The 12,046-nt window shown below is 34.3% G+C and overlaps 1 protein-coding gene across 17 annotated transcripts in view; it reads right to left on the bottom strand.

Annotated features, from left to right (window-relative positions):
• The window catches only part of grid2 (glutamate receptor, ionotropic, delta 2), a 704,272-nt gene that overhangs the window by 173,123 nt on the left and 519,103 nt on the right, over positions 1-12,046 (bottom strand). For all 17 annotated transcript variants that reach the window (XR_015497018.1, XR_015497017.1, XM_087263207.1 and 14 more), the window contains 1 exon segment: positions 3,670-3,867. Coding sequence is in view for 15 of the 17 variants with exons in the window: in XM_087263207.1 (XP_087119333.1) it covers positions 3,670-3,867 (198 nt within the window). In the remaining 2 variants the exon portion in view is untranslated.

Raw genomic sequence — 12,046 nt, 5'->3', positions numbered from 1 at the left:
GGGTTAAACTCCTACTCTTTTTTTTAAAGGACATCATGTGATTTGTAACAACCAGAGAGAGTCATCCATAATGTCAAGACGGTGCTCACTGAGCAGTATAGAGTCCCCATCAATATACTGGGGCATTAGGACCAGCACAGACCAAAGGCTGAGCGGCCCTTTGCTGGTCTCACTAACACCACTTCTGGCAGCAACCTAGATTTCCTGTACAGTCTCCTATCCAGGTACTGACTGTTTAGCTACAGTGGGCGACCATGTGAGAGTTGCAGAGAGCCAGCTGCTGGCTATTAAAAGTGTGTAAAAAAAGCTAAAGCAGACAGACATATACATTTACAGACAGACACTGTGTAGATAGAGACACAAAGCGAGCAGACATAAATTAAAACACAGATAGATACTGCATAGAAAGACAATGTAGACAGAAACACACATACAGTACTGTAGATATAAACAGAGAGAAACTGGTGAAAAGATAAAACACAAAAGACATACAGAGAAATACAACAGGTAAACCATACAACATAAACCAAGAAACGTTGAAAGTATAGATAGAGTCATGTGGGCTATATTGAAATATTGATATAAAGTCAGATAGAGATACATACACAAATACACAAGCACAAATATAAGGACAGAAAAAAAGCCGCAGAGAGATAGACAAATATAGCTGATTATAAATAGAGAGACAGACATTTATACTGTAGAGAATAGGAAAGCAATACATTGTAATGCTCAGTTACAGACTGGTTAAAATGAGTTTTCATATTTATATTAATTAATAAAAACACATTGTAATAGTGAACACTTTCTGTATGATTCGACAATTCGTACTCAGTGTAGAAAATGCTTATTCTAACATGAAAGCAACACAATAAGGCTTAAGTTAAAGTACAACCCGGTAAACTGAACAGCTTAAAACTATAAAGATAGCTGATCTGCACAATGACGTGTTTATTATATATTACAGACACACACTGATTTGCATTGAATTGCAAGTGCTAACACCCCAAATAAGCTCAGAATATACATCAGGAATGCTGAATGCTGTTTACGCAGTTACCAGAGCACTTGTGTTTGTACAGCTGAGTCCATTCATTTCCTTGATTTTTTCACACTCTTCTTCCCTTTTCACCATCGCTAACAGTAAGCAATCTTGCACTTGGTTCTTTCGAGTTCAATTGATTTCAAGTTATTTACTTTATAGCATTGTCCTGAATACAAATTGTTAGGAAGCAGTTTTACTGTTATGTCTATAGTGGCCTAATGCGTTAACATTGAGCAGTTTTAGGTAGGAGGAGATATATCTATGTATAATGATGATATAAATGAGCCACTGTTGGAGAGCAATCACTTTTAGTGTACAAGACTTAATACTATGTAATGAGTATTTGCAGTGTCTCAGACAAGTAACTGAGTGTGTTTTTCTGTGTGTCTTGGGATTTAAATATTAGACTGTTTTATTCTAAGAGAATTAAAGCAGTTTCTAAAACATTTATACAACATGATTGGCTTTTTTTTGTGTGTGTGTCGATTTGTGTTTGTTTCCATTGTATGTTCAAGATCAAATTGCCATGTTATATGTAATTACCATTCTCTGTAGATTTACAGGTATGGAAAAATATAAAGATACCACTTAGGATTTCTGAGCTTGTAGTTATATAATAACTTAAAAATTTAATTACAATAAATAAACTAAATTAAACACATTTTTTAGCTGTGTTTGAGTAAAACATATCTGTGGCTTATTTTCTTTTTTGCAAACAACTGACATTTTCAGAATTTAAAAATGTTGTTAGAGCATAAAATAACAACTGATCAAAACAAGAACAAACAGTGTCATGTTTTCAGACATGTTTACATCACAATATCAGTGCTTAAACTTCAAAAGAGTTTAGTATTTGGTGGAACAACCCTGGTTTTCAAAAAAATTATATTTATTAGTTATTTGACACATTAGTTATTTTGACCAATTTGGAAGAAATGTTATGTTTTCAGACTATAGAATAAAACAATAATTTTCATTTCACATATCTAATGAACCAAGTACATCAATAGAAATGGAGCATGGTCAAAATAATTGTCCCCAATATTTTCCATAGCTATTCAGTGGACAAACATATAGATAGATTTACAAACAGATTCTTGTATTTCAAAGAAGTTGACAAAGAAATATATAAGCTAAGTTTCCATCCATTTTTTTTCTCACTTAAGTTTCCCAACATCCTGTGGTTTTGTTATCAACACAGTCCATAATTCATTTTTCAATGTAAAAAAAAAGTAAAAGAGAAAAAATATTTTTGATTCAACTAATCTTTTACTGATTAACTGTGTGATTACATCAAAACTGACGAAACAGAATTATTATACGTTTTAAGAGTTCGCCCTTAGCTTATGATTGATTATAAAACGTGTTTGGCATGCTGTCCCGGGAGAGAGCCCTGAGCTTGTGAGATCCTCGAGCCCGGGGCTCCCTCCCATTGCAGGGAGAAAGAGGAATTTGAGCTCAGGTAAGTTTCGAGAACTTGATTATGATAAATGTAGATTATGAATAGCGATGGAGAGTGTATGCTGAATTTAATGTTTGTCTATGATGGCAATTTAGTTTTGTCAATTTACTAATGTTACAAGTTACATGTTTTTGGTCTGTGGGAAGAAACCGGAGAGCCCGGGGAAAACCCATGCAAACACGGCAAGAACATGCAAACTCCACAAAGAAATGCCGACTTGGCCAGGTAAGATCTGAGGCAGTGACATTCTTGCTGTGAGGCAATGATGCTAACCACTGGGCCTCCGTGCTGCCCTGACAAGGAAAAGGGTGGAGTAGGGGTGGAAAGGAGAATTCTTCAAAAAGAAGATGGCTAAGGTAAAATACTCTGGATATTTATAGTGATTCAGGAATCGTTTGATTGGTGAATTGTGTTTTAGCTAACGAAGGACCAGCTGCTATCAATCATAAGTGCGTGCTCTTCTCTAAATTATGTTATAAAACAAAAAAACTTCACTTAGTGAATTGCAACACATTGTAACAGTGCATTGTTTAATAAAATTTTATATCACTGTATATGATTGTAAATTACTCCCGTCTCTCCCTCCCCCACCCTCTTCACTAAAAAAGACTGAAACTTGCCATCTTATTGTGATTTCAAATACACAAATCTTTCAAAATACCGAAACATGACCACATTTAGGCTTGCGTTTGATTGTCTGATTGAGCTTGAAGAAACAATCCTTGTGTGACAAAGCTCACTGTAGGTCTACCGTGATTCTGTTATTACCGCAATAAAAATAGTGATAAAGAATTTATGCGCTAAATTTATACAATTTTTTTTGTTGTTGTTGAAATTAGGTTCATTTAATACAATATAAGCATTTCCATCAGCATCATCTGTAAAGAATTCAGGCACTAAACCTGGCTAAAGATAAAGAGTCATATGGTATGACAAACAGATAAAGATATAGGTAGAGTTAGTCTTTAGTATGTCACAGACAGACTGCCATAAAGACAGAGACAAAAGAATAGACAGAGTAGACAGAAATGTTGATAGATAGAACAATTATGTAACTATTTATTCTTGTCATTACAATCCAAATTCTCGTGGTCTTGCCCACGTTTATTTTAAAATCAAAACCTCCTCCTCAAATAAATAAATAAAACAAACGATGTCTTACCTTAAAAACCAGCTCTCCAATAAGACCATTCCAGGTCCCATCTGCTTGCTGGCTGCCATATTTGTGATCAGGGGCCACGTAGATCTCATATTTGAAGCCAAGATAGTTGGCCAGAGCGTCCAGCACATCGATTGAGAAACCCTGGTACTTCTTAGGTTTTCCAAGCACATTTTCAGACACCATCACAAACGGTTCTTCCTGGAGAGACAAATGACACAGAAATCATTATATCAACTTATAAATAGACTAAATCAACTAGCCATAAGCAACAAAAACATTCGAAGAGGATTAAGACACACACACAACAACAACAAGTCGGACGGTAATGCCTACGGACATTGAAGTAAAAGGGGGCAACGGTTTTAGAGTCGGCAGGGTATCATAAATAGTCTAGCGCGAACACAGCTTGACGTTCATGATTCTGAGGGTGGCAGATCCGTTCCTGGAGCTGACACAAGTGTTTACCTGAAGCAGATGCATAAGCTCCTACAGCAGCTTAGCTAATGCTCATAATTTGATTTTATTTTCAGCAGGAGGCAATGCGGCTGTATATGGGCTGAAGCTTAATGTCACTTGGCTTTAACCTCCCCTTATGAGCTGTGGCATAATTCGGGGGAAAAAAAAGTCAGATGGGAATTAGTGCCACGTCATATCCAATCAAGGGTAATGTGGGGAAAGTAAATATGCATTTGTTTGTTTTGGGGGTGCTTGAGTGAATTTTTGCAGATAATGAAGTCATCGTGACAACTCTTGGTGATATTTAGTATGGTAATAAATATGGATAAAGAAATGTTGATGCGTTTGATCTTGATGGCATAGGTCTGCTATGCTGCTGCTGCTGCTGCTGATTTGATTATTGGCTCACAGCAAGTATCAAGTCTTGCTACTGCCAGTATATTCACATACATGCTGTCTGAGAAAACAGCACAATGCTCCTGAAAAAAATAACATGTATGCAACCACAGTAGCAGTTCTGTACACTGGTGGAGCTGAGGTGGAGGAGTGATCTGAAAATGTGCTATGGACCCATTTAAATATTTGAACTCCTGCAACTTGACCGCATGCAACCTGTCGACTGGACTGGATGTATTGCAGTGATGTCCAGGCAGGTCAATGCACGCAATATGAAAATTTGTAGTTATTTGTTTTTTTGGAACAAAAAACAATTCTATTCACAAACGAGTAATAAAAAATGAAACAGCTTTAAGGTTGTCTCCACATTACCTCCAACATTTTTAGTGGTCTATGAGTTTCTAGTATTCATTCATTCATTCATTCATTCATTCATTCATTCATTCATTCATTCATTCATTCATTCATTCATTCATTCATTCAATCATTCATTCATTCATTCATTCATTCATTCATTCATTCATTCATTCATTCAATCATTCATTCATTCAATCATTCATTCATTCATTCATTCATTCAATCATTCATTTATTCATTCATTCATTCATTCATTCATTCATTTAACCATGGTGAGCGGATAGAGAATAATGGCTCTTGCTTTTGCAGTCCTTTATTTCGGACACCGCAAGAATCCAGCTTCTCTCCCATGGTGCACAACAAAACTGAAACTTCTGTGCGACTGCCACAAAGGGATGTATTCCGACAGTCGTGTCCGAATGTAGTGAGCAATGGAAAGGGCGTTTATGTTGTGAATCATGACTTCTTTCATTTTGGTGATTTGCAGCCCCCTCAGGCCAGAGGAAGTTTAACAGGCTGGGTGTGGCCAACTGGAGAAGGGCCTGCTGGGAGTACATAGTCTTTAGACGTTACCTTCAGTCTGTTTGGTGGCCAAAATTGTTTAATTTTGTTTATTCAATATCAGTTCTGCGTTTAAATTAACACTACAATAAACAGCAACAAATGAAGACTTGTCGTTCCATGTACTATCTCTACAAAAAAGGTTTTATCTGCAAAGTCTAACTCTAGCTTGGCTCTATAAGATTCTTTCTGTGAGTCAATCAGCATTTCCAATGCACACATGAGGACCAATCAAGATTTTCTTTGTCATTTTGCCAGACTGCTCCATTGACAGTGGCAAAGACCAGAAAAAAACACAACATTTAGAAGTATTGGCATTTTTTTTTTACATTAAGATAAAATGTTATATTTTAAAGGGTTAAAAAAAGAAATTTATTAATTAAAAAAAATATATTTATTAAATGTGAAATATTTTTATTCGTTTATACAGTATATACAGTACATGTCAGTGAAACATTATTCAGTGTTTATTAAGCTCTGTTAAACAACTCATTTGCACATTGTCTGTTTCCTTTTAAAGTCTTTAAATCTAATGTTAAGCCTTGAAGGGCAAATACTTAATTTAATTCATGTATAAACAATTCAGTAAATACTGTATAATTCATTAATTCATATAAACTATATAATTCAATAAAGATTACCATATTATTCATAAAATTAACATCTGAGCTGGCAAAATATTTACCATAGCCTTGTATGCTTAATTTGAAAAAGAAAAATATATTCATCCTAAAACATGAATGCTATAGAAAGCAAAATATTAACTTTCTCAAACATCAACATGTTACAACACCAATTTTAATCTTTAAATTAAATTAATAAGCATTATATTTCTTGAAAAGTAATGCTTCAATTAATGATCTGCCAGATAGAACCTTATAATTCCAAGTGGAAAATTACTTTTTAGAATTCGAAGGTTCTATCTGCATTTGACATTTTTTTTTACCCCATTTTGCAAATTTAAGAACATTTTGGGTCGCTGTCATGTTTATGTATGAAAGAGAATTGTTACACTCATATTGTTTGCTATATGGAATGCAAAATCTTTGAAGCTCAATTTCCTTAAATCATTTAGAACGCAGATAGAACCTTATAATTCCAAGGTTATGACGTGTAATAATAATAATAATAATAATAATAATAATAATAATAATAATAGTAATAATAATAATAATAATAATAATAAAGGTAAAATTAAGAAATGAAAATCGTAAAAAAATCATCATTTAATTGCGTAACTAGAAATATAAATTAAATTCAAATATATATTTAAAATACAAATAACAGGTAAATTCTGGATTTAATCTAAGCTGTTTAGTCTCCATCACACAACCACATACCTGGCCTAAAAGCACTTGCTAGTAAATTATTAGTATTCTGTTACAAAACAATAACAGAAAAGTACACTCTCTTCACAGATTTACACAGTTCTCAGTAAATATTTCAGAACAGCTTGAAATTTCTGGGAATGAAAATGTAGCCAACATACTCTGAAATGACATTTTCAGTGTAAGGGGTGCCTGAACACACTGTCCTTTTTCTCAGTTTTATATATAGAGAGACAGAGATAGAGTCTCACATTTATCAAAACATTAACTTGATGGTGCTTGTCAGTCATACATTATTCATAGTATGAGTTCTGACTGACTCATCCGATCCCTAATGCTCAATTAGGGATTTAAGGTTTTACTGTGCTCACATCAAAGAAATTAAGTCTTTTACGAGAAGGATCTTAAATGAAAAATATATACCCGGATTCACACTCATCATACAAGCATTAGCTCTGCCAAAAACTGAAGAAACTTCATCTGCAGCAGCGAGACTCACCGCCATTGGAATTGATTAGTCGTTTTCCACAGATAAAGACGAGCGGAGTCTCCGTGGATCTCCAAAACCAGCTTGGCAGACTATTGTGGAGGTGGATATGATGCGATTTGGATTTAGTCTGAGCTTTGGGCCTACTGGGTTTCATAAAAAGGTCTACAAACATTGTCATACACTGCCAAACTGACTCTGGAGAGTTTCTGAAGGTCAAACAGAGAAAGCGCATTTTTTATAAGGAGAGAATTTTAGAGAGGGACTGTGGAAAAGATTCAAGGACGAGCAAGTTCCAATAACTATGAAAGCATGGCAGAGATTTAATGTACATTTGCAATATACAGTACATTCCACTACCCTGTCAAAAGTAAAAGGGAAAAAAATGTTGGTATACAGGAAGGGATGTAATGCATATGCCAGTTTGATTAATTTGTGAATTATAAGTGCTGTGACAGAGCATTTACTTTAAAGGCACAATATGTACTTTTTTTTCATTAAAATGTCCAAAATATAAAATATCCAAAAAGCCACTAGAGCAGTGTTTTTGCACTAGAGTATATTTTGCTGACTTACAGTATGTGCTTGCATTATCCAAAATGTTTTAAAGAATTTCGAGAAACAAGCAGTTTTAACTAGTTTCTGTAACTGAAGAGGATCCAGATGAGTGTTTATTGATGAATGGTTAAAACAGTCAAGGTCAAAATCAGGGCGAGGAGTCTGAAAGAAAACTGGGTGGAGCTGCAAGCTGAGCTGCATTCAATGCTTTTAATGCACACACCTTACTCCAACCCTAACCCTACCCTTCACAGTGACGTTACTAGTCACTAGCTCCATGGAGTGTCTGACATCGCATGTCTGAGGCTACGTGTAGACGATATCTGCATCCAGATACTATTGAAATCAGAAGCAATGACAGGGTTAATCCACAAACAAAAATTCAAAATAAAGGGGAGAGGTCAGGGCAGCAAACAATCGATAATCCAAACACAGTCCAAAGTTGCAAAAGACAGAAACCAGGAGAACACGGTGAAACACTCAGAAATGTCTATTACATGAAACAAGACTCACAAACACTGGTGTGTGGGTTTGAGTGAGTGGGTGTGCCACACAATAGATTGTAGTGTATCAGCTGTGTTAATGCAAAGCATTATGGGCAGTGTAGTCTAAATGTGTGAGAGTGTGGGCATCTTGATCTAGATCATGACTATAGCTGGTGACAATAACAGTCGCAATGTAATGAGGTCACACACCCTCCATTTTTCCCCCCTGTGTATTTTATTAAACTGCACAGAGCAGTATTATACAAGAAATATAAAACATATTTAGAATAATAAAACAAGGCTGCTTCTTCCTCACAAGATCATGATTGGTAGAACCGAACGCCGTGTTGCGCTGCTTTCAGAATTTTTATCAGTGGTCTTGTTTTGCTTTGATAACTTTCAGCCTTACTCTGCTTCATACTGCCATGATAAGTTTTGAATACTTTAGCTCATAGCTCAGCTAACATTCTAACATCTACTGTATTACATCCTGTAGGATGCAATCAAGAGAAATTACATCCTGTAGGACTGGGGTCACCAAGCCTTTTTTTTGGAGGACCAGTGCCCTGCAGATTTTAGCTCCAACCCCATATCAAACACACCTTAATAAGCTTATCAAGGTCTTACTGGGTATACTTGAAACATCCAGGCAGGTGTGTTGAGGCAGGTTGGAGCTAAACCCTGCAGGGACACCGGCCCTCCAGGACGGAGATTGGTGACCCTTGCTGTAGGATGTAATAAAGACAACAACTTTTGTGATTTCACACTCAATCATGTTGTCATCAATCTATGCCTTTATTTGTTATGAATATGTGCCCTCTAGTGGTGAAAATTACTTTCTTATTCACATACTGTGACAAACAATAGGTTGAGATACTTTCAAAAAATCAGAAGATTCCTAAAATAAGGACTCTTCAGGACTAGACGGGTCTCATTTTGATTTACTTGATATTGCCTATTGATCATATCTTGTCAACACTGGCATTGATACCATTTTATTTAATTTGAATAAAAAAGACAAAAATATGTAGAAAATTTCAAGTTAATTTATTACTGCTGAACTTCAAAGCAGTTTACACATACCTGCAAGGTGTATAAAGGTGCATAATGTAGGTGCATAAAGAAGAAAGACATGAATAACTAAATACAACATATTGCATCAGTTGGATGGCATGTTTTACTAATTATCCAATAGATTTACTAATTCTTAGTAAGTGGTTGTGAACATTTTATATGGGATAAATTTAAAGAAAATAAATTCAATTTAGTAGTGTTCAAATGTTCAATTGTTTTTTTTTTCACCCATATAAATTGTGTGCAACCACTTACCTTAAAAAAAGCAAATCCAATGAATTACCTTTTTTTCAGTATACTGCATGTTGATTTTCAGACACCACACCCTCTATAGACTACTTAATAGAAAAAAAAATGATAATAGGACATGTCTGGAAGTCAAATTGGAATAACTTACAATACAGACACATTTATACATTCATTAAGTCTTTACTAAGTAAAATAATTATAAACAAATGTTAATTGTAACTTAATTATTAAATCATTTAAAAATTACATAATTCTAAACAGACTTTCCTAATATTTAAGTTTTCATTAACTTGTATTCATCTGGCTACACAAATCTTTTACAATTTCATATCACAGCATTAATGAAATGGTTATACAGACTATTGATACCATCAGACTTTTATCTAATAGTAAGTTTGGCAGAGTAAATTCTGATTTAGTACAAATTAAGTAGCAATGTCACACTGTTCACAAACAAACAAACAAACAAACAAACAAACAAACAAACAAACAAACAAACAAACAAACAATAAATAAATAAATAAATAAATAAAAAATATATATATAAATAAATAAATGAATAAATAAACTAGATCTAAAGAGCTAGTGAGGAATCAGCCTATACTGTGCTGAGAAAGAAAGAAAGAAAGAAAGAAAGAAAGAAAAGAAAGAAAGAAAAAGAAAGAAAGAAAGAAAGAAAGAAAGAAAGAAAGAAAGAAAAGAAAAGAAAAGAAAAGAAAAGAAAAGAAAAGAAAAGAAAAGAAAGAATTGGTATTTTATCAAAACCTTCTGAAGCTATGTGATTTGTCCCACTGGGAAATATTTAAATAATTAAATAGTTAAGCTGGAACAGATATTGAGCAAAAGATGTCTCTTTTAACATTTTTCCAAAGTCTAAACTACAAACCAGGAGTTTGTTTAGTTAAAATTCATGAGAAAGCACACTAGCATAATATCCATAATATCTTTAAAGGAAAACATTAAAGCTGGTCCTCCTGACTTTTTTTGTATAAAAGAGAGCACTGCATTTAGCCAAGCATTTACAGAAAAACAAATTAGATGCCCTTCTTGCACTAAAAGATTTCAAAACTATTGAAGTATATAAAGTCTTCTAAAAACACTCAAGGCAAAGTTAATACAGCTAGAATCTTTCATAGACCTAGGTGGCTCTATTCAACACACAGCTGCTTGCTAAAGGCAACTTTAACTATTACATGGACTGCAAATATCTTCTTTCAGAATCTCCAGCAGCTCCATGGACATACCATGATCATCCAATACTAATGACCCAATGTAACTTAAAAAAAAAACAAAAACAAAAACAAAGTGTATCTTTCATATGTGCTTAAATCTCTTTTGAAGTCTTAATAGTTACAGTAAAAAGTCAAAACAGGCCAAAAACTAAACTAAACTAAACTAAACTAAACTAAACTAAACTAAACTAAACTAAACTAAACTAAACTAAACTAAACTAAACTAAACCATTTGACTAACATTTTTTATTTCTTTGCACTTTAATACATTTTTCTGGACATTATAGAAGAATAATTGACTTTTCTTTGCACGGCACCTAATAAATGCTGAGCAAAACTCTGAGTAATGTATTTCAGATTTGCAAAAATGTTTACAGCGTTCTCTAGTGGTTTGTCATCTGAGTGATTCATTTAAGGTTGTGGAAAAAAATGAGCTGAGTAAATAACCCGATCTCATGACAATTTATAACTTTTTGAATTAATGTCTAATTTGTATGAATTTATACAATCTCATTCATCCAATTTACTTATCCCCAACTGACAGTTGGGTTTAGTGGTGGGGTTGGGTGCCATGCCTCCTTTTTAAAATCGTATGTATTCGTATGACTAAAATCGTATGAATTAACTACCCAAACTGACAAAATGTAACATACGTTTCCTCGTGAGATCAGGCTGAAGTAAGTATAACCCAACAAAACAAAACAAAACAAAACAAAACAAAACAAAACAAAACAAAACAAAACAAAACAAAACAAAACAAAACAAAACAAAACAAAACAAAACAAAACAAAACAAAACAAAACAAAACAAAACAAAACGTTTCACACATAATCCGCCTATTCATTTCTGTAGATTGAAGTGTGGAGTAAGAAAGAGTGTGAAAACGGCAAAACTCTCATACTGTTACCATCCATGCATCAATGGCCCAGTGAAAATAATAGCCTGCTGTTTATTTTTCATATTCCCTTAAACAAATCCCTATTGATGTCTGAAGTGTTTCTGGGAATATGTCAGGCAGATTTATCATGGAAGGAGCGTTATTGACTGCATGCAGCCTGCACATTAAGCCAGCGCTTTCTAATCCTCACCAGACCCCTATCGCTCAATAAGCTATTAGAGGAAGTGAGGATATGCATGCCAACTCGCACTATAGCCAAGAGGTGCCATCTATCAGACCTCCCTCTGAGGGGCCCG

The sequence above is a fragment of the Danio rerio genome, chromosome 8 (assembly GCF_052040795.2).
Source record: "Danio rerio strain M-AB ecotype USA chromosome 8, GRCz13ab, whole genome shotgun sequence".
Taxonomy (NCBI): Eukaryota; Metazoa; Chordata; class Actinopteri; order Cypriniformes; family Danionidae; genus Danio; species Danio rerio.
The sequence above is the reverse complement of the archived record's forward strand: the minus strand, read 5'-3'. Positions and strand labels throughout refer to the sequence as shown.